Genomic DNA, 21,000 nt, shown 5'->3' on the forward strand with positions numbered 1-21,000 from the left:
GAGACATGAACCTTTCAGACCTGTGTAACCTAAATGGGTGATTTCCAGCTGGGCACATGTGTGGTCACCGATTTATTTCAAGGGAGTCCCTCAACCTGTATATAAAATAGTAGGTGTTTGTAGACGCCTAAATAACACATCTCAGACTTATACATGCTTCTGTTTTTCAAATATATGTAGGTACTTCCATAATTAGGAAAATGAAAAATTATTTAAAAGTCTTTTGCATGCAGAGGAGCTGCTTAGATTTTCTTTCTATTCTTGTTTCAGTTTTGGTAACTTATTTCCCAGAGCTTTCACATTGAATTATTTTATATTATATTAACAGGTAAAGCAATGTTTTTCAGATAACACTTCCCAGGAAAAAAAGGAGGAAATCCTCGAAAATGAAAAGCCCAGTGGACACAGTCCTAAGAAAGGAAAACCAGACTTACAAAGTCAAGACCATACTAGCACCAGCCCCGTGTGCACTCAGCCTGCCAAGACTACGGCCTTGTAAGGATAAGTTACTTATTTAGTTTCACTTAGTCATAAACCATGAGACAGCCTCATTTACTGGCTTCTGCTTTTAATGCTTTATCAAGGATAAGGAAGAACTTCTAATCATTTTTTTTTTTGAAACTTTTATATGTGTTAAGTTTCCAGGGCAATAGACAAAGACAGATAATCTACAGGGTAACTTCCCAACAAGATAGTTCTGTCTTGCAAGTCATCAGTGGGCCTGAAACGTCTGTACAAGAAGAGATATCTGTGGATGCTATGCATGTCTTCATTGATGAACATGGTGAGTCTTTGGAGCTCTTTACTAATGAACAAGCAGGGAAAACTGTCAGCTTTCTCAGACTCATCGTGATATCTTAGCCTGAGCACTAGACTTGAGAACTGGAAGACTTAACGCCGTAGTTGCCCACACACTGTTCTTTGAACGGAGTGTGCTGCCTCCCATCTCAGGGTCTTTACACATGCTGTGCCCGTGTGTGCCATTGATCCTTCAGACCTTGGTCCTAAGGTAAGTTTTTCAGGGACACCTTTCCTAAACTCCCCAGACTTAATCAGGTTCGTCAGTTTTTGTTGTTCTCTTAACACCCCGTCTCTTTCCTTCTTTGATAATATTACAGCTTGTATAATAATTTGATTAATGGCATTTCCCCCTCACAGTTATCAACTTCAAGAGGGCAATGCCCAGTAGTCAGTAAATATTTGTTGGACCTGTGTTGCACACCTGACCTTGATATATTTTTCCATCGCCTTGTTATAAAAAGGATTTAAAATAGTATACATAGAGAATTATAAAGTGGCAAGTTCAAAGTTCAAAGGATAAGGGATATAGGTCCTAGTTTTTCTGGGATGGGTCTTGGCTTATGTATCATATAGCTCCAGTAGTGCTTGTTATTTTACTCTCAAAAGGATGCTGGTTTGGAGAATACATTATATGGTTACTTTATCTGGAGTTCGGTAGTTTATAGTTTTAAATGTTTTGGCATGTGCAGAAATATCAGGGACTTTTACATCATAAAGAACAACATTAGCACTTACATGAAAGCCTCCACAGGGGCTGCGGTTGTTACAGTTTCTCTTGGTGGAAAACACCTTTTGAGTTGAGGGCCACCTTCCAGCTGCTCACAACAGACAAGGTTAATTACGCTTCCTGTGTCAACTGAAGAAGGCACTAGTAGGAGCTCTTCTGGGCAGAAACCGTTTACATCATTAGAAAGGGAACGGATTTTCATACCTCAGTATCCTGAACTGCTTTAGTGGAGCTAATTGAACTCTGCAGATTAATTCCACCTCTTGCTTTTCCTCATTAACAGGCTGACACATCAGTCAGTGTGCTGTGGCACTGGCTCGTCTGCACATTTGGAGGCAGAGATGGTCTCATGTGGTCCACCAGTCAAAACTGTACTCTTAATAAGCTGCTTTTTGCACATGACACCGAGGTATTCATATACAAAAAAATCCAGTTATATGCTAGCACAGATCATGCTGACACGTGAAGAGAATGTATGTAAAGTGAATTAAGAGATGACAGAAATAAGTCTATCAAAAGCAATTAAATCATAAGTAACCAAGTCAAAACTTGTCTAAGTATATTAGCAGGGAAGCAGGTCAAAGAAAATTTTCTTAGTCACGTTTCTTTCAGACATCCTTCAACTTCTCATGATATACATTCTGTGGAGAAATACAAAGAATGGATCCAGATTGTCAACAGTTATTACAACAGACCAAAATAAGTTTCCTTTTAACTTGAAAATTGTATAAGTTGAAACAATTCTATATGAATAATTATGTCATATTCTTTGCTGAAATTTTCTGATTTTACAGGGGAAATTAGATCCTGTTATTTAAAATCCGGAAATCAGAAAGAAGGTCCTTTACAGCCTCTACCATCAAACTGTGACTGTCTGTCTCAGGCTCGGTGAGTGGAGCTTTGTTTCCAGGCTTGAGAGCTGTTGCATTGCTGGGAGACACAGCGATGAAGATAAAGTGAGGATTCTGGTTTAGAAGAAATGTGTTAATCCCTTTGTAGTTGTTAAAGCATGTAGTTTTGCGTGAAAGAAAAAGAAAATCTGACATTCTGAAATAATGAAAAATAAATGAAACCATTTTAATCGTTGCTGCTTCCAAAAACGAAGATAACATGTAGGTAATATAAATAGACAGGAACCCTGTATAAATGTAATAATGTTCCCTTCAAGAAAGATGGTGATGCACATCTCAAATACATTATTAAATTTGTCCCAAGGAGCGGACTAGAAATGTGGTTAGTTCTCATTTATTCTCATTTACAGTAATGAAGGCAAACTGTTTTACAGATAGATACACATCTTTTCTATTGTACTTCAGAATGCTTTGAATAACTTTCTTAATTGTGTTGATATTAAATTAGGTGAAGTTGATATTAAGTTAGTTTGCATATCTGGGACATATGATGATTAATAGTGTGTTGGGCAAGCTGTACATCTTGTCAGTGGCAGACAGAATTCATCCTTCATCCTGGGCTTCAAGATTCTTTGTGGATAATCCATTTGGCCATGTCTCAGTTGGTTGCTCTAAGTGTGGAAGTAAATTGTTCATGTATCCTTCTTTAGAATTATACGTATATTTGAGGGCTTATGGGAGATTTTTGCGGTGTAACTGGAAAGTCTTGTGCTTCACATCTAAACCTTAATTTCAGAGCCTGTGACCCCGTGTGTCTTTCCAAGTTTAAAGTCTTCCCAAGGGTGTATGGGAAATTCAGGAGGAGGCTTCTGTGTGCTTAGAATAAAGGCTGTCTTTGTCCTTGCATTCTGGCCTCCAGGTGGAATGCTGTCATGTGCCAGCTTCTTAGGGCATTCTCTCTTTAATGCCACTACTGTTTCTTACCTGCTTAGGAATGCTAGTGCCTGCCATTCAGGTAGGTCTGATGGGAACTGTAGGTGACGGCTCTCTCTCGCCACGCAGTCCCTTCTGAGCTTTGCACTAAAGCAGCCTGCATGTGCCCAAAGTCACTCGTGTGGGGAAACAGAAATATTGTTCATCCCCCACTTGCCGTCCACTCTTTCTCCTTTTCCCTCAGGTACCATGCAGCAATCCAGATGGCACAAATTTCTTCTTCTCCATCCAACAAGCATGCAGAGTCCCCATGCAAATGGACACCCAAGAGGAGAGGGAGGTTTGCTGTCCACATCTTTACTCCAACCTCCAGGACATTCTAGACGTTATGATGGTTTGATGAGTTTAGTCATCTAAGATGGCAGCTTTCTCAGACAAAATATGTAATTGCATGAGAACACAGCTTTGAAAACTGCCATATTATTCTGCAATTCCCAGCTAAAAGTTGAAGTTTTTCTAAGCTGAATTTAGAACAAATTCTTGTTTTATCCCAAAGTAAAGTTACAAGATTTTTGGTTTTAATTTCCCCCCCCCAGGATAAACATGTCATTTTTCCTCTAGGTTAAATACTGCATTTGTCAGTAATGATAGTTAGAATAAGGCCATATATCCAGAGCCTTAAAAAACTGAAAATTTACAGTATCCAAATTAAAATGAGAGAGAGGACCTATAGTGTTTTCATTAAGCCTCAGTTCCTTAGGCTCTGCCTCCTCTAGCACGACGTGCTAACTTGCTTTCTCCCCTTAAATTTATCTGTCTTTATTAAACTTCCTCCAGCCTCTACTTTCTTTCATTTCCTCTGCATTTCCTTTCCAGATTACAGCTCTTTTATATTTAACCTGCCTTCCGTTTCCAGAGCTGCCTGGACATAGGTTTGCCACAGTGCATTCAGCCTTGGTGAAATGGCTTTTGGTGAGGTTGTGTTGGGGTGCTGCGAGGGTATTGGACTGAGAGGCAACTGAGCAGTGTTGATGCTGAACTTTCTTGTGAGGCGTGTGGCTTAGTGGAGAGTCTCAGAATACCTGGCCCTTTCCTATGTGCCTTTTCAAGTCCATAGAACAGTCAGACCCCTTTCTGTTACACAGGAGGGAAACCCATCTCAGACAGGTTTACTCAAAGTGGGGATTTTGCGGTGATGTAACTGAACAGTCTTGAGTCCATCTGTCTTCAGGAGTGTCTAGATAAAGACATCTGTCTAGACAAAGAGGTTCAGATTGAGTCATTGGGGCCTAGTTTTGCCATTTCCATCGCTCTCCTGTTCCTCTGTTTTGATACCATTCTCAAACACCTCACCCTAGCGGTCAAAAGACAGCTGTCATTACCCTAGATCTTGTGTCTTTTCTCATCTAAGTCTAGCAAGAACAGTATGCTTCTTTCCCGTAGACCCCACGGAAGGTCTCATTGTGTCTGATTGGTTCTGACTGAGCCATATTCCCTGAGCCCAATCACTAAGACCAAGCAAGCACTTGGTCTGGGCTTACACACACAGAACTGGATTCGAGGTTCCCCCTGAGACTGGATGGGGCCGGCTCTCTGAGGGATATTTGGAGTTCTGTGGACAAAAGCCAGGCAGCAAAATCAACAAGTGACCCCTGAGGACTCTGTTTCTGGTGAAATGGCAACTGAATTAATTACTGAGCTCCTGTAAAGAGAAAAACGTTCAAGTTTTTTGCAAGCGACTTTCCCCTTGAAGAAAATCTTTATTGAATGTCCCTAGTCACCCCTAGCTTTTCTCGTGTGTGAATGCTCCAATGGGCAAGGCCTTGGTCCACCAGTCTCAGATAGCAAGTTTTGGGTCTTTGACTATCTGCTCTTTTTCCAGCATTATTTGACAGGGTGTTGGTCTTAAAAGTTCTAGAAAAGGGCTGAGCATGGTGGTTCACACCTGTAATCTCAACATTTTTTTTTTTTTGAGATGGAGTTTTGCTCTTTCGCCCAGACTGGAGTACAGTGATGCAATCTCGGCTCACTGCAACTTCTGCCTTCCAGGTTCAAGTGATTCTCCTGCCTCATCCTCCCCAGTAGCTGGGATTACAGGTGCCCGCCACCACGTCTGGCTAATTTTTGTATTTTTAGTAGAGACGGGGTTTTACCATGTTGACCAGGCTCGTCTCAAAACTCCTGACCTCATGATCTGCCAGCCTTGGCCTCCCAAAGTGTTGGGATTACAGGCGTGAGCCACCATGCCTGACAATCTCAGCACTTTTGAAGGCTGAGGTGGGAAGATGACTTGAGCCCAGGAGTCTGAGACCAGCCTGGGCAACATGGCAAGACTCCATCTCTACAAAAAACAAAACAAAATGTAGCAAAAACACCAACAAACAAGAAGAGTTCTAGAAAAGAAGGACACATTGCCATGTGTAATTTCTCTTTCTTGTGCTTCAAAGATAAAGTAAAATAATACACACGGTTTGCTATTATATGTATAGTTAGTCCTTAAGATAGATAATAGAGGGGACTTTGTTATGTGGTGGTGTGGCATTCAGCGGCCCATTTGGGCACGGGAGATATACAGTGCTTCCTGTCAGATGCATAAGCACAAAACTGCAGTCACTTCACTTAGCAAAATTACAGCATTGAAGCTGTTCCCTAGGTAGTTCTGGAAAAGCAGTTAAGGCGCTACCATCTGTTTAATTCGTGCTCAAGAAAAACGAGTCAGTCCTATGTCAGTCAGATGATCTTCTGGATTTAAACTGCTGTCTGACAGGCTTAGGGTGGATATTCCAATTGTCTCAAACTTCTCCCCAGACTCTGACACATGGAAAGCTGTGCTACCCATTCACGGGGGGCTAATTTCTTTGGATTTGTTATAAGCTTTGTCTTTTGCAGAAGCCCATGATGTAATGATGATTTGGGAATCTTTGAGTTGGCTATCTGAAAGAAAAATTCTCAGAAAGCAGAATAAGAACCAGCCATCTGGCTCAATTTAGATCTTTGAATTTCTGAATTAACATACTAGTACGTGTGTGCACTCGTCTGAGCTCATGTGCACCTGGGGATGTCATTGCTGTATCTCTGTCTCTCATGGTAGAGGTAAAGAATGGAACCAGAGTAGAGCCAGTGAAATGCCAGCAGGTCAGGATTTTGCCACATGGAAGGACTGAGTGGCTTGTACCTTACCCCTTGTTCCCATGGGTACTATTACGGCAGTTCGTGGCTCTGAACGAGGCACTTGCCTGCAATAGCTCTGGTAGTAACAGCCACCATTTGTTAAACACTTATGCACTAAGCTCAGTGTTAAATTACCTAATTTTATCTGCACAACAAACCGAGGTTGGTGATACTAGCTCTATTTTACAGATAAAGAAACTAAGACTGATTGTCAGAAGTGCTCAGCTTCATGTAGATAGTAAGTGGCTGATGGACAGGTGAGTCTCCCTCCCTGCTCCCATCCCCCACAGAGGCGTCACACGCTCAGGGTTCCTCAGCGCCCAGGCAGGTGTGATAAATAGGTGAGGGGGGCCCAGTGTGGAATGGTAGAGAGGAGTGGTGATGGCTGCAGTAAATCGGAGGGCATTTATCCCATCTGAAGGGCTGCTGCTATGTTAGTCTACTTATGATGGCTCATAAGCCCCAGGTGACAGGATTTTCCAGTTTTTTCCACAAGGAGCTAGAAATGCATATTTGTATCTAAAAGTGTATTTTGTTTCATGTTGTTGATTTTAATTTTTTTTTTTTTTTTGAGACGGAGTCTCCCTCTGTCACCCAGTCTGGAGTGCAGTGGCGCGATCTTGGCTTACTGCAACCTCCGCCTCCTGGGTTCAAGTGATTCTCCTGCCTCCGCCTCCTGAGTAGCTGGGATTACAGGCACGTGCCACCTGGCCTCGGCTAATGTTTTTGTATTTTTAGTAGAGACAGGGATTCACCATGTTAGCCAGGATGGTCTCAATCTCCTCACCTCGTGATCCGCCTACCTCGGCCTCCCAAAGTGCTGGATTACAGGCGTGAGTCACCGCGCCCAGCCGATTTTAATTTTTTTTTTTTTTTAAATACCACTACAGATCACAGGTTGTGCGTGGTTGACTGTGGCCTGTGCACTACCTGTGGTCAGCCTCTGCCCTGCCTCTCCAGTGGGAAAGCGCTTGCCCTCAGCTCTTCTTGCGCACATGTGCGGCATCCAGACGCCCTTGGTGGTTCCCACTTTGCAGGCGCCTCCAAACCACCTTGCTAAGGTCTCCACTCATTGCTCCCTTTTGAAACTCTCATCTTTGAAAGCTCAAGTTACAATCTGCCTCTGTTATACTTCTTTTCCTTCTCAGTCCTCCCTGTGAAAATAAATTCATCTCTTCAAGTTGCTGCCAGGAGGATGCTGATCACATTCTCCCTGGTATCTCATTTACTTGTAGAGAGTTCCCATCTCTTTTTCTAGATTGTATGCATCTAAAACCAGCCTTCACTTAGCCCTTTATAGGTAGGTGCTCAATAAATGTGGGATTAAATCAAATGAATCATTGGAAGTGACAAAGATGGCCCAGTTGGAGTTCTGGGATGAAGGACAGCAGGAGAAGCTAAACAGGAGGGGCCGAGTAGGGCCCTGGGGCACATGAAACTGGTGGAGGAGTGTGGTTTGTTCTCTATGCAGCAGGAGTGATGGGAATCTATGTGCAGAGCAAAACAACCCTGATGAATGTGGGATTATCAAAACGACCTCAACAAATAAATCCCTCATCTTTGATGGGACGGTTAGAGGGAGAGCCAAAGCACTAGCAGTTTGCCAGATCAACGCATTTGAACACAGAATGTGATCTCCTCCTTTTATAAGTGGGGAAGTACAGTAAAATGAAACCTGTAAAATGACCCGTTTTAAACCAATCTACATAGAAATCAGAGGTAGAGACTCAAATTAAATTTTCCAGCCCTGAGTTTTTATTATTTTTATTTTTTATTTTTTTGGGACAGGGTCTTGCTCTGTGGCCTAGGCTGGAGTGCACTGACGTGATCTTGGCTCACTGCAACTTCTGCCTCCTGGGTTCAAGCAATTCTCCTGCCTTAGCCTCTCAAGTAGCTGGGATTATAGGCACACACCACCACACCTGGCTAATTTTTACTAGAGATGGGGTTTTGTCATGTTGGCGAGGCTGGTCTCGAACTCCTGGACTCAAAGTGATTTGCCCTCCTCACCCTCCCAAAGTTCTGGGATTATAGGCGTGAGCCACCATGCCCAGTCCAGCCCTGCGTTTTATTAGTTCATAAGGAAACAATTTTCTCTGTCTGTATGAAAGCTAAAAACAGAGGAAAATCTGACATTGAGAATTTTACTTCCTTGAAATCAGAGGTTTAGTATCTAGCTATATGAACACAAATTTTGTCTCGGACTTATCTGGGTTCAAATTCCAGCACTGATATTTACTTTTTGTTTGACATTGTGCAACTTGCTTAACCATCTTAAGTATCCATTTTCTAACAAAAAAAATGCAGATAATACCTCTGTAATAATTCACTGGTTTGCTTTAAAAATTAAATGTGGGCCGGGCATGGTGGCTCACGCCTGTAATCCCAGCACTTTGGGAGGCCATGGCAGGCGGATCACAAGGTCAAGAGTTGAAGACCAGCCGAATCAACATAGTGAAACCGTGTCTCTAATAAAAATACAAAAATTAGCTGGGTGTGGTGGCATGCACCTGTAATCCCAGGTACTTGGGAGGCTGAGGCGGGAGAATCACTTGAACCTGGGAGGCAGAGGTTGCAGTGAGCCAAGATCACACCACTGCACTCCAGCAAGGGCAACAGAGCAAGACTACGTCTCAAAAAATAAATAAATAAATAAATAAATAAATAAATAAATAAATAAATGTGATAGTACACATGCAGTGTTTAGGACAGTGCCTGCCATAGAGGGCCCTCAGTCAATGTTGGCTGTTGTTACTATCTTTGGATAGAGGCAGAAGGACTTCAGGTAAAGTGCACTGTGACTTGATATACCAAAAGATGTTGACTTTTGTTTCTTGAGTTTTTATAACAAAACACCCGATTTTATATAACAAAAATACTTTGGGCCAGGTGGAAGCCTTTCCTCTAGTCCTTTATGAGTTGGTTTATGTGATTTGAAGGCATTCCCCTTATTAACCTGTTGTGTTCCAACATCTTGGCATGTATAGTTTTAGAGTAGGTCCTTTAATATGATGTCCTTGGCTTTTAATGCAATTAGATTTTAAGTTCTTCTATTACAGTAAACATAAACTTTGATTTTGAACTTGGAAGGATGCCTACTTGGGGCTGTAAGTCATTCAGCCATGGAAGATATATTGGAAAAGCAGGTTTTTCCCTATGAGGTGACTTCAGTGGCTGGGATTGTCTCCAACTGGGCCATTAAATGACTGATTCTTATTATTGGCAAAAAAGCCATTCCTCTTAGCTATTGTTCAGCCTTGTTACCATGGGACAGTTTTATATCCCTGACTCCCAAGTATGAATAGGGAATTGTTAGTAATGTAACTTCATGTCTCTTTGGGGATTCCTGAAGGAAACCGGGAGAGGAAACAGACTTCTCTCCGTGGCCTCACTGTCGCTGTGGGAACCAGTGCAGTTCTTGTGGACTGCTCCAGAAACACAGCAGCATTTTCCACTTGTACGATAGCTGCCCATAGAGTAGGTACCTTTGGTAACATTAGCTAGCACAGTTCTGCTTTCCCCAGAAACTGGAATGAGGAAACTACAACTTGAATTGCAGCCTTTAGAATTGCTAGTAGGAAAAACTGCCAGAGGATAAATCCACTTGAGTATTTTATTACCCAGAACACAAGATTGATTCAATAGTTCAGAGCCAAAATGAACTAATTTGCCTGGAAAGTTGGAATTGCTAATCTGCCTGGAAAACCGAAGTGGAAGTAGGCAATCTGCCTAGGAAGTTGGAGGTGAAGCTGCTTAGAAAGTTGAAATGTGTTTTTGAGTGCAAAGGGTTTGTTGCAGAGTGAATTTTTATTACTACTCAGTAGATCTTGTAATTAAAGCTTGACGGTTTCTCTTTTTTGTTCAGCAAATATTTATATTTCTTTGTGTATAAATTAATCCAAGTAATATAGCAGAACGTTCTTCTATGAACAATCTATAACCATGTTTCCGTATGAATCTGGCTTTTCCAGTGTCGTAAACAATCTAATGGAAATGCATGCAAAATGCATATCATCTGCTCCCCAGTGAAATCTGATTGGAAAGACATGATATTTACATTCATTTTGAGGATCTATAACTCATAAAGTAGGCATGGTACTCTTCTGAATGGAAGAGTCATTCTGTAGCAAATTCATTTGCAGGACTTTTTTGGGGAATTTTTTTTATCAAGGATGGAACTTCAACTTGTTTTTATTTAAAAAATAGAGTAGGATGGTAATATAAATATTTATGTGAATTCACTTATTCATGGCTTTTGTTTTTGAATTATTGTAGCAAAGATTGAAGCAGATATTTTCAGTTTATAAATTAGGCTTATGTTTGAAAGCTGCCCTAAATCTCTAATCCCGCTGTGTACCATACTCCAAAGGTGGACTGAAGCCCTGTACTTAATCTTTACTACCTCCTCAGAGTTCTTACTCTTTTGTTGACATTATCAGCTTCTCTGACCCTTATCTCAAAAAGACCTCTTACTTATTGGGATTAACTTTCAGGAAAGTCCTCTAAAGCCACAATGTTTAATTATCTACCTGGTTCCCAGAGAAGATAAGCAGGCAGAAAGCAGCAAGAAGTAATCCTGTCTGTTTAGACTGGGTTTTTAACTTTAGTCAGAATAAATAATAGTGACACTCTGGTTTGGAATAGCTGAGCAGGAATGTGGGGCAACGAAACAAGTCAACTAGATATTCAAAATGAAGAGTAAAACGTTGTAACTTCTCTCAGTATTAGATATACCCAGTACCATGTGCCATTCAATGATAGTTTGGAAATTTCATCTTTTATTACAAATATTTGAGGTATGCATATAGCTGCCTCACTCACTTAATTTGGGTAGTAGAGAGATAGATATTTGCTCCTTCAAATTTGAAAAACTTTTGCGGTTTCTTGGTGCCTTTGATCACATGGAGGTGAAAAAGATTGGCAAGAGGTAGATGATCACCTGGGTCTGCCTTGGAATAGTGTCTGCCCTCCCAAATTTCCATGTCCTCTCTTTTTGGCGTTCACTCTTTATTCTTTGCTCCTTTCGCTGTCATTCTTATCTTGTTTTCTTAGACATGTTAGAAAGAGATTGTACTTTCACCCAGGCATAGAGTCATAAGGACAAAAGGTTTGTGAGGTTGATTCTAGAAAGATTTTGTTCTCTGGGGCATCTTCTCTGAAAGCCTGAAAATTGGCCCTGCCACTCAGTGTGGATCTCTTCGGGTGGCCACAGCCACTGCCGCCACATGATGGCAGTCAGGTCCCATGCTCCTGACCTTGCCTCACTTCCACGGTGTCGCTGCCTTTTTCTCTGATACTCACACAAATTTTGCTGTAACATAAGAGAAGAGTTTTTTGCCGACTGTAAAACAATTCAGAATAACAGGTTATGGTTTGCAGAACAGTGCTGCTTTAGTTAAACATCCTACATACTGAACATGTTGCTGCGACTTTCATGTCTGTGTCCCTCTGTGGGCCTCGTGCCCATGTCCCCGGAGGAAGCCTGAAAAACAAGGGAAGAGGCAGAAAAAGGGAGGCCCCCTCCCTGAGAGTGGTGGGCTGTCGTCTTTAAACTCTGGGGAAGATGAAGAATTTCAGGAAATGTTTTTCCAACATCAGTGAGACGGTGTAGAAGAAGCACATGTATTTTGACTATCTGTTACTTGTAGAAACTCAGATGGTGAAAATCTAGGGAGTTCAGTGTGGTGGAATATCGTCATGGTCAATTTGAGACCCAACTGTTTCCATATAGGAGTGCACTCTTCTGGCCCAGGCTAGATTCTAGCCCCAGGCCCATCTTTATTACTTTCTAGTGGCAGCACTTTTAAAAGTTTCCACCATTAGTCACTATTTCTGCTATTGCTTGGAGCTCAATCTAACTTAAATAAACTTATCTCTGCTATAGCCCTGAACCAAACTAGTTTACCAAAGATTCACCAGAGAATGGGATAATTGAGACCAGATGTGCTAAGTATCGTGTATTGCAGTTCACAGAATAGTTACTATAGGCTTGGGATATTTCCATTGCCATTATTGTTTTGGAGGAAGAGAAAATGCCTCTTGAAACTTAACGCTTTCACTTTATATGTATTAATGTGGGAAAATCTTTGGCTTTAAGTTACTTAGACATTGTGTTTCTAGATGATTATGATGCTTACAGTCTATAACTTCAAAAGATGCGAGAGAATAACCAGCAAATACTCGGAGAAGAGACACAAGCAAAGAACATAGACTTTGGAATTATTCAGAGATTGCACTCCTGTCCACCTGTCCATGTCAGTGATTTTTGTGGGCATCGTCGTCTCTTTGGTGCTTGGGTGGGCAGGCTGGTGCACATGGATTATAACTACACTATCAGGACATCAGAGAATTATATCACATAGGGAAACATCTCCATTTGAGCAATGCTTACTGTAAGCATGTAACCGTTTCCTCCTGGCCAAATGGGGAGCCCACATACACATGACAATACAGATGACAGTACAGGTTTCTGATGCAGACATATACCAGTCATGAAGCTCAGAAGAGAATCTTTCTTAATATGCTCTTGCCTTGTCTAGAATACTCAAACCTTATAAAAGAGGTTAATTAAGAGGGAAGTTAATATGCTGTTTGAGACTGTCTTTATAAAATAAGGAGAATTAGGTGTGAGTTGAGAGCAAAATACTCTTCCCCCATGCCTGCTAACAGAGACACCTGAAATTAATATAGTATTTGTGTAAAAGCATAGGAGTTATGTTACTATTTAATATAAGAATAAGCAAAGTCAAGTCCTATATCAACAGAAAAGAGTAAAAAGGGTCAGGGATGGTTATGAAGTGCCTAATATATGAAAGGCAATGTTCACTGCTTTATGTACATAGTCTGGTTTAGTTTTCACAATGATCCCTATGAGGAAAATATCTTCCTGATTTTATAGGGAGGATTCGAGGTAGGAAGACAACATGCTTATAGTCACAGATAGTAAGTAGTAGAGAAATACTTTAACCTAGTTCTGTTTAATTCTAGAACTGACCCAAAAGATTTTAAATAGAAAATCAACCCATAGATTTTTTAAAGGATATTTAAATGGCTTACATAGGAAAATGATGTTTATTATTATTATTTTACAATCAGAAATGTACTAAGAAATATGAAAAAATTAAGCTGATGTCTACTGATTGACACTTCCTTTTGTATCATGTATCCTAGCAGGACGCCTTAGTAGGAGGAAGACTGCTCTAAAACAGCCGTTCGTTACACATGATGTCGTAGTCAATTCTTAGTTTATTTCAGTTAGCAATAGAGGGTGCTGTACACCTTCTACATTTTTCACAGAAGCATACATTTCTTTTCCCACTCTTGCCTATTTACGATCATTACCTACCTTACCTACAATGTAGTTAGCTTAATCTTTTGGTTTTAGTGAAGTTCTGGCATGTGCTCCATTTAAGATATCTCTGAATTTGTGTCAACAATGAAATTTCAGTTCTATTGTATTTCGATGTGAAATGACAGAGTTACGTTACTCAGTGGCTTCTGTACAACGCAGAAGAGTTTGAATTAACATTGTTTTTATAAATCTAACTAATCTTTTTCTCTGTTAGTGACGGAGATTATGCCACTAACATAGACAAGAAGGAAAAGCACTGTTTTAGGAGCAAGCATTAAATAATGGAAGCATAGGATTTTTTAAGTTTTCAAACTCCACGTACTTACTCTACCCGGTTCATTTCCTAAACCCTAACCTTATCATGTTATGTTTCCTAAGTGGTTCTTTATAGGAAGACTTTATTGAATGTATTGAAGTTTTTGTTTATTTACATGTGTATATGAAAGTTGCTTTTTTTTTTTTTTTTTTTTTGAGATAAGATCTTACTCTGTTCACACAGGCTGGAGTGCAGTGGCGTGATCATGACTCACTGCAGCCTAGACCTCCCAGGCTCAAGTGGTGTCCCACCTCAGCCTCCCAAGTAGCTGGGACTATAGGCATGTGCAACCACGCCCAGCTAATTTTTTTCTATTTTTGTAGAGATTAGGTCTCACTATGTTGCCAGGGCTGGTCTTGAACTCCTGGGCTCAAGCAATCCTCCCGCCTCAGCCTCTCAAAGTGTTGGGATTACAGGAATGAGCCACTGCACCCAGCTGTATGACAGTATTTTGAACACCATTCACACAGAATAACTATTGGTATGCTTATGAGTATGATAGGAAGGAGTTAGGAAAAAGAAAGATCGAAAAGATTGCAGAAACTTTATCATGAAAGGTGTAGATTATAAATCAGAAGGGAATTATGTTACTGTAGCATCTGCATTCTTAAGGAGCCTGTATTAGACGGTGTGATTTGGGCTACAAGTAACCTTATGTAACAAAATGGGCTGCACGATGAGATGTATTATGTCAGAACACAAGAAGCCCAAAGATACGGTCTGTTCAAGGTTGGTGAATTCAGAGGTTTAATGCTGTCATCAAAAAACTAGTTCCCTTCCATCACTCAGCTCTCCAGTCCTCAAGTTTTTCCTTCACGATGGCAGTATTTATTATTCATGAATCATGCAAAGGCCTGGAGAAAGACTGTCTTTTACTTTTGTTACTACTTAAGAACTATAGAAAATTTTGTCCAAGAGCTGTCTTATTCCCAGCCAACTCTTCTTTGCCCTTCATTGACCTCTTAGAATTGTGTTTCTTTCTCATTCCAAAGCCAAGCTCTGGCCAGAGTGAATGGCTTAGAGACCAGGATTTTTCCCTAGGGCTAGGGAAGGACCTCATGTCTCTTCCAAAGCACACAGTCTTGGATGACTTAATAAGATGGAGTTATGTTAGCAGACGTTCTATGAGAAATGCCTGTTGAGTAGGCAGCACCATTGTGTCCTAAAAGTTATAGGTACCCTGCTAGGAAATCAGATAGAGAAGTGTGTCCTAGTTTTTGCTTTCTGAGCCAAAGGAAAAAAATGCCAGGATTGAGACTGCTTACTGTTAATTTAAGTCTTGCCAATCTGTGTGTGATTAAAGATAATAAAACTATTTTATATACAGATCACAACTAATTCCATAATGTCCTCTTGATCAATTACCCAAGACATTTCTTTTGTCTAATATGTACTTACCGTGCTTTGGGCTGTGGTGGAGAGGAGATGCAGTCAGGTAGTAGAGGTGTTAGTCTCTGTTTCTTCCTGGTTGGTGTCTGGAGAATTATCAAGCCCACTATTTGTTTTTACAAAATGTGAGGCTAGAACTTGTTACTAAGGCCTCCCCACCCATTAAATATGTAACAAATTTAAGGTTGTCGTCTGTAGAACACCAGGCATCTACCCACCTGCCCTATGACACACTACAACCCTGGGCAGCCTGAGTAATTTCAATGTATGCAGGGTAATTGACCTTCTCCCTGAAGGTAGCCTTGTATACATAATTTTAAACTCTTAACTCTTTATGTAAGGTTGTGAAGACTCATCCAATACCTGCTTTGGGCATTCCTATTGTTCTTGTGTTTGTGTATAATAAATAGATGACTTGTGGTATCGCCAGGTAACCAAAGCTTTTGTTTTGCCCACCCTCAGAGAGATGCAGGTCAGCTCCTCCAGTACCACAACTTCTGAGAGTCAAGATCCGTCTTCTGGGGACCCTGCTGTCAGTGCCCTTCAGCAACAGCTGTTACTGATGGTGGCTCGCAGGACCCAGTCAGAAACTCCACGGGTACGTACATGCCAGAATTGCTGTTTGTGGATGTTCTAGAAACAGGGGATCTTAAAACCTTTTTCCAGGTTGGATTACCTGACAGGATTAGTCAGCTCTTTCCCTGAATTTTGCATCACTGGGTTGTTGATATATCACTACAAGGCAGTCTACTGACTGAATGTGAAAAGAAATCAGAGAGATAGCAGCTAACCTTGGGTTGATATTAACAGGATTGCCACTGTCTCAGTTGCTTTTCAAATGCATTAGAAATTCATGCACATTGATCTTTGGTTGCCGGGATGCGTAAGTCTCACAGGAGCTCACTGGATTAGGTTACCTTTTTTGCCCATGGTTTGCAAAGTATCTGTTTTTTTAAAAAAATAATGTATTATTGCCTTGTATATTTAATATTCAAAGATTCTTAAATATTTGACTTAAAGGGAGACTTTATTCTTGGGGCAAGTGACATTATCCTTAAGAGGTCTAAAAATGTGAAGCCTTTCATTATGTTACTAAGAGATAACTTATTAATGTTCATTCATTTATCCAGTCAACCTTTAATAAGACTCTTGGGAGGCAGAGCCAAGGATTAAAAGCCAGAGATAACATGGGAGATTAGTGAAACACCCAGACATGAAGTTAGAGCTGCAGATTCAATTTTGGGCATTTTGGAGGGGAAATGGGGACGGCTTCTTAGAAGAAGAAATACTTGGGTTAGGCCTTGAAGAAAGATTGGTTTCCATTGGTACATATTGAGAGAAGAGGATTGTAGATGGGGTGATGTCATGTGAGTGTCAAGTTTCTTTATTTCTGTTTACCTTTTTCCTGGAAATGTTTCAGTTCATTCTAGAAAAGCTCATCTTTGAAAAAATAATTTTATATATATATATATATATTTATATATATATATTTATATATGTTTTTGATTGCTTAGCCACATTTTTCCAAAGGATGCTCAACAATACAATGTGGCTGGCTGCAGTGACTCACGCCTGTAATCCCAGCACTTTGGGAGGCCAAGGTGGATGGATCACTTGAGGTCAGGAGTTCAAGACCAGCCTGGCCAACATGGCAAAACCCCATCTCTACTAAAAATACAAACATTAGCCTGGCATGGTGGCACATGCCTGTAGTCCCAGCTATTTGGGAGGCTGAAGCGCGAGAATCGCTTGAACCCCGGAGGCAGAGGTTGCAATCAGCCAAGGTCGTGCTACTGCATTCCAACCTGGGCAACAGAGCGAGACTCTGTCTCCAACAAACACACACACACACACAAAATACAATGGGTTGAAATTTATACACCATTACTCAGCTGTGCAAAGAAAATGTTGAGTTACCTTTTAGCTGACCACATATTGCTCTGAGTTCTTATTCCTGTTGATGTGGGGAGTGTAGGGACGACTTAACTTAAAAGTGCTAATTGCCAGACACAGTGGCTCATGCCTGTAATTCCAACACTTTGGGAGGCTGAAGTAGGGGGACGGTTTGAGCCCAGGAGTTCAAGGCTGCAGTGAGCTATGACTGCACCACTGCACTCTAGCCTGGGTGGCAGAGTGAGATCCTCTCTCAAACAAAAAAAGTGCTAATTAGGGTAACTCAGCCCTTTCAGGCTTGGAGTTTCTGTGTGAACAAGTGTTTAATTTATTCAAAGAAGCAGCCTTTTGGGACTGTTTATTCTCTTCCCTTTCATGTATTCAGGCTCTCCTTCTCCTCCTTTCCAGGGCCTCTGTGTGTAAGGGATAGGATTCCTAAACCTGTGGTTGGAAGTGGACCTGGGAGGGGCTCTTCCGGGGAGGGGAGCATCCCCTCAGCCCAGTCACCGGGTGTACTATGTGTTGTACCTGCCTGGTTTGGGTGAGGTGTTGGATCTGCCACTCACTGACCACCGGAGACCCTGCCATTTGCCCTAGCCGTGTTCTGCACACACTGTCAGCCTGTATGAGGTCTGTGAGCTCTGCCCAGCTCCACCCCCAACTGCCAGAACATAGTTCTCACCCCAGCCCTAGTATGTGGGGGCCCTGTGGAACGCAGGCTTTCCTGAGAAACTTGCATTTTCCCCGTGATAGGCCCGGGGAAGCGCTAACTCCCTACTACCCTCCAGAACATTAGTGTTGAACCTTCAAGAAGGTTCCATGAAAGTATCAGGAGAGCTTGGAAAGATATGAATGCCATTGATTTCATGAGTAGCAGAACTAGAGGAAACTAGAAACTTTAGATTATCAAAGGTATACATCTATTGATTTAGTATCTCAAAAATATCCCAGTTAGAGCAGAAACTTGAAAATAAGTAAATACTCAAAGAATAAATCAGAAACAGTCCTGCCATTCCTTATTTTACATTTGTAATTCTGTAAATGGCATGATGATGCATAAAAACTCAACTCATCTGCAGTGTTTTACTGCTAGACACTTAACCAAATTCATTGCTTCAACAATTTAAACTTACTTTAAGTAAACATTTTTAAAGTTCTATATTCTATTGTATATGGGTATGGAAGAGGAAAAATGAAGATTGCTAACCAAGCTCATGTTTAGACCCTAAGAAAATATTTACAAAGTCTCATACTGGGAAAAAAATGTAGTTCTACTATTTGATTTCTAAATATAATTGATATCACCAGGAAATTAAATTAGATTTCAGCCACAAAATAAAAATTAAATAGGTTTTCTACTCATTATCCAACAAATATTTGCTGTAGGCTGGCTATGCCTACAGTCCTGTGCTAGAAGCTTGGTATACAATGGTGAAAAAACTCAGTCCCTGCCTACAATAAGTTTAACAGCCAGTCAACCAATTCAACTCTATACAACAGGAATTCTGATTAGAATAGGCTCTAGTGGTGTGGGACACAGCAGAAGCTCCAGGCCAGGAAACAGGGGATCAGAGAGGCTTCCTCAGCAAGGTGACACTTCGGCTGAAATGTGGAGGATGAGTTGAAGTTAACCAAATAAAAGGAGATAAGAGTATCTAGACAGAGAAAAGACCTGGCCAATGGGGCCTGGAGGTGAGGCTGAAAGCAGGTATGCTCAGTGTTCCTGGAGCCTGGAGGCACAGGGGAGCTATTTCTCAGAAGGAGACTAGCAAAAATAAGCAGGAGATAAGACTCTGAAGACAAGACTTTAATCCCTTCCTTCCCCCATCCTCCCTGCCTCTCTCCTTCAAGTGCAGCACATGAGCTCTGGGAGTGCTTTCCCCGCAACTTTCCGCAAGCTCTTTCTAGCAGAGGACAGAATTCTGCAGGCTCTGATGGGCGGGTGGTCAGGAGGTGAGCCAAGGCCAGAGAAAGACTTTTCTGAAATTCCTCCTTGGCACAAATACAGTATGTGTGTGGAGAATGAAGTGTCCCTGAAAGGGGGGCTCCCAGGAAGGGCTGCCACTTTTATGAAGGGCTGGTCACTTTATATATGTGTGTGTGTGTGTGTGTGTGTGTGTGTGTGTGTGTGTGTGTGTATTCCAACCATATATATATAGATATATATCTATATCTATATATATATAGAGATATATATATATATCTATATATATATAGATAGACTATATATATATATAGATATATATATATATCTATATATATATAGATATAGATATATATCTATATATATATGGTTGGAATTGGTGAAAACCTGTTGTTTGAACTCAAGATTGGCATTCAGGGGTTTTGAATATTACCAATTAAAAATGTTGCATGAATCCATATTATAAACTTGTACTTCTCTGTCACTAAGTTTATCCATCATGTGCTTCTAACCCCACAGAGTATATTCTGTAGACTCATTACCATGGTTTTTAAAATCTTACATTGTCCCAATATGTTATGGGGCAGTACCTGAGTAATCACCTGGAAACATTTTGTTTATTACACTGCTGGTTGAGAGGCAGGTGCAGTCTCCCCAAGGGCAGCATAGGATCTGTAGGAATACAGCATTTTCTGTTTCCATTTACTTTTAACCGGATATAGTCTCCAACTCATTCAGCTTGTCTTACATTAAAAAATGAGATAGTATTGTATGTAAAAGTGTTTCGTAAACGCTAAAGCTCTGTGCAAGTCTGTGATAGTGGCATTATTATTATTATCTTATGGATATGTGAAGGTCAAGCATTTCATTGGTCCTAACTGATGAGAACTGGTGAGAATTGCAAAGATGAGCACAGTACTAGGCCTGGCTGACTGTTATTCTAGGTAAATATAAAGGCAGCATTTACATCACAATTTACTATCATTAAAACATTAACAAGAACTTATAAGAATATTGGCATTTACTAAAAGATGAAACAGTTGAGATAATTATAGAGATGAAAGAGATGAGACATCAATTATAATATCGTAACATTTATTTTTCATCATATATTCATTTATTTAAAAGTATATTAATACTTTAAAAAGAAAAAGTAACATTTGCATCTTTTTCATTTATCGTGTTCAGAAGTTCATTTAAATTCGGATGCTCCTCAACTTAGAATGGGTTTAGGTCCCTATAAATCCATCATAAATTGAAAATATCATAAGTTGAAAATGCATTTAATACATCTAACCTACTGAATATCATAGCTTACCCTGGCCTGCCTTAAACATGCTCAGAACACTTACATTAGCCAACAGTTGGGCAAAATCATCAAATACAAAGCCTATTTTGTAATAAAGTATTGACTATCTCATATCACTTACTGATGTTCTACTGAATGCTTATCCCTTTCACAGCATTGTAAAGTTCAAAAATCATAAGTTGAATCATTGTAAGTCAGAGGCTATCTGTAATAGGTTTAGAATCTACATGGTTTGCTATGAATTCTGGCTGCTAAACATAGCCACTGTTATAATAGTATCATTCTACTTTCAAAAAAAATATGTTTCATCCCTCAAAGTTTTGTTCACATCCAGA

The 21,000-nt window shown here is 40.6% G+C and overlaps 1 protein-coding gene across 4 annotated transcripts in view; it reads left to right on the top strand.

Moving 5' to 3' along the window:
* Positions 1-21,000, top strand: part of LOC105464123 (pecanex 2) — a 310,280-nt gene that overhangs the window by 43,857 nt on the left and 245,423 nt on the right. For all 4 annotated transcript variants that reach the window (XM_011711793.3, XM_011711792.3, XM_071074159.1 and 1 more), the window contains exons 6-9: positions 348-495; positions 639-784; positions 2,323-2,416; positions 16,002-16,137. In XM_011711793.3, the coding sequence (XP_011710095.2) occupies positions 348-495; positions 639-784; positions 2,323-2,416; positions 16,002-16,137 (524 nt within the window). The remainder of the gene's footprint in view (positions 1-347; positions 496-638; positions 785-2,322; positions 2,417-16,001; positions 16,138-21,000) is intronic.

The sequence above is a fragment of the Macaca nemestrina genome, chromosome 1, assembly GCF_043159975.1.
Source record: "Macaca nemestrina isolate mMacNem1 chromosome 1, mMacNem.hap1, whole genome shotgun sequence".
NCBI classification, from domain to species: domain Eukaryota; kingdom Metazoa; phylum Chordata; class Mammalia; order Primates; family Cercopithecidae; genus Macaca; species Macaca nemestrina.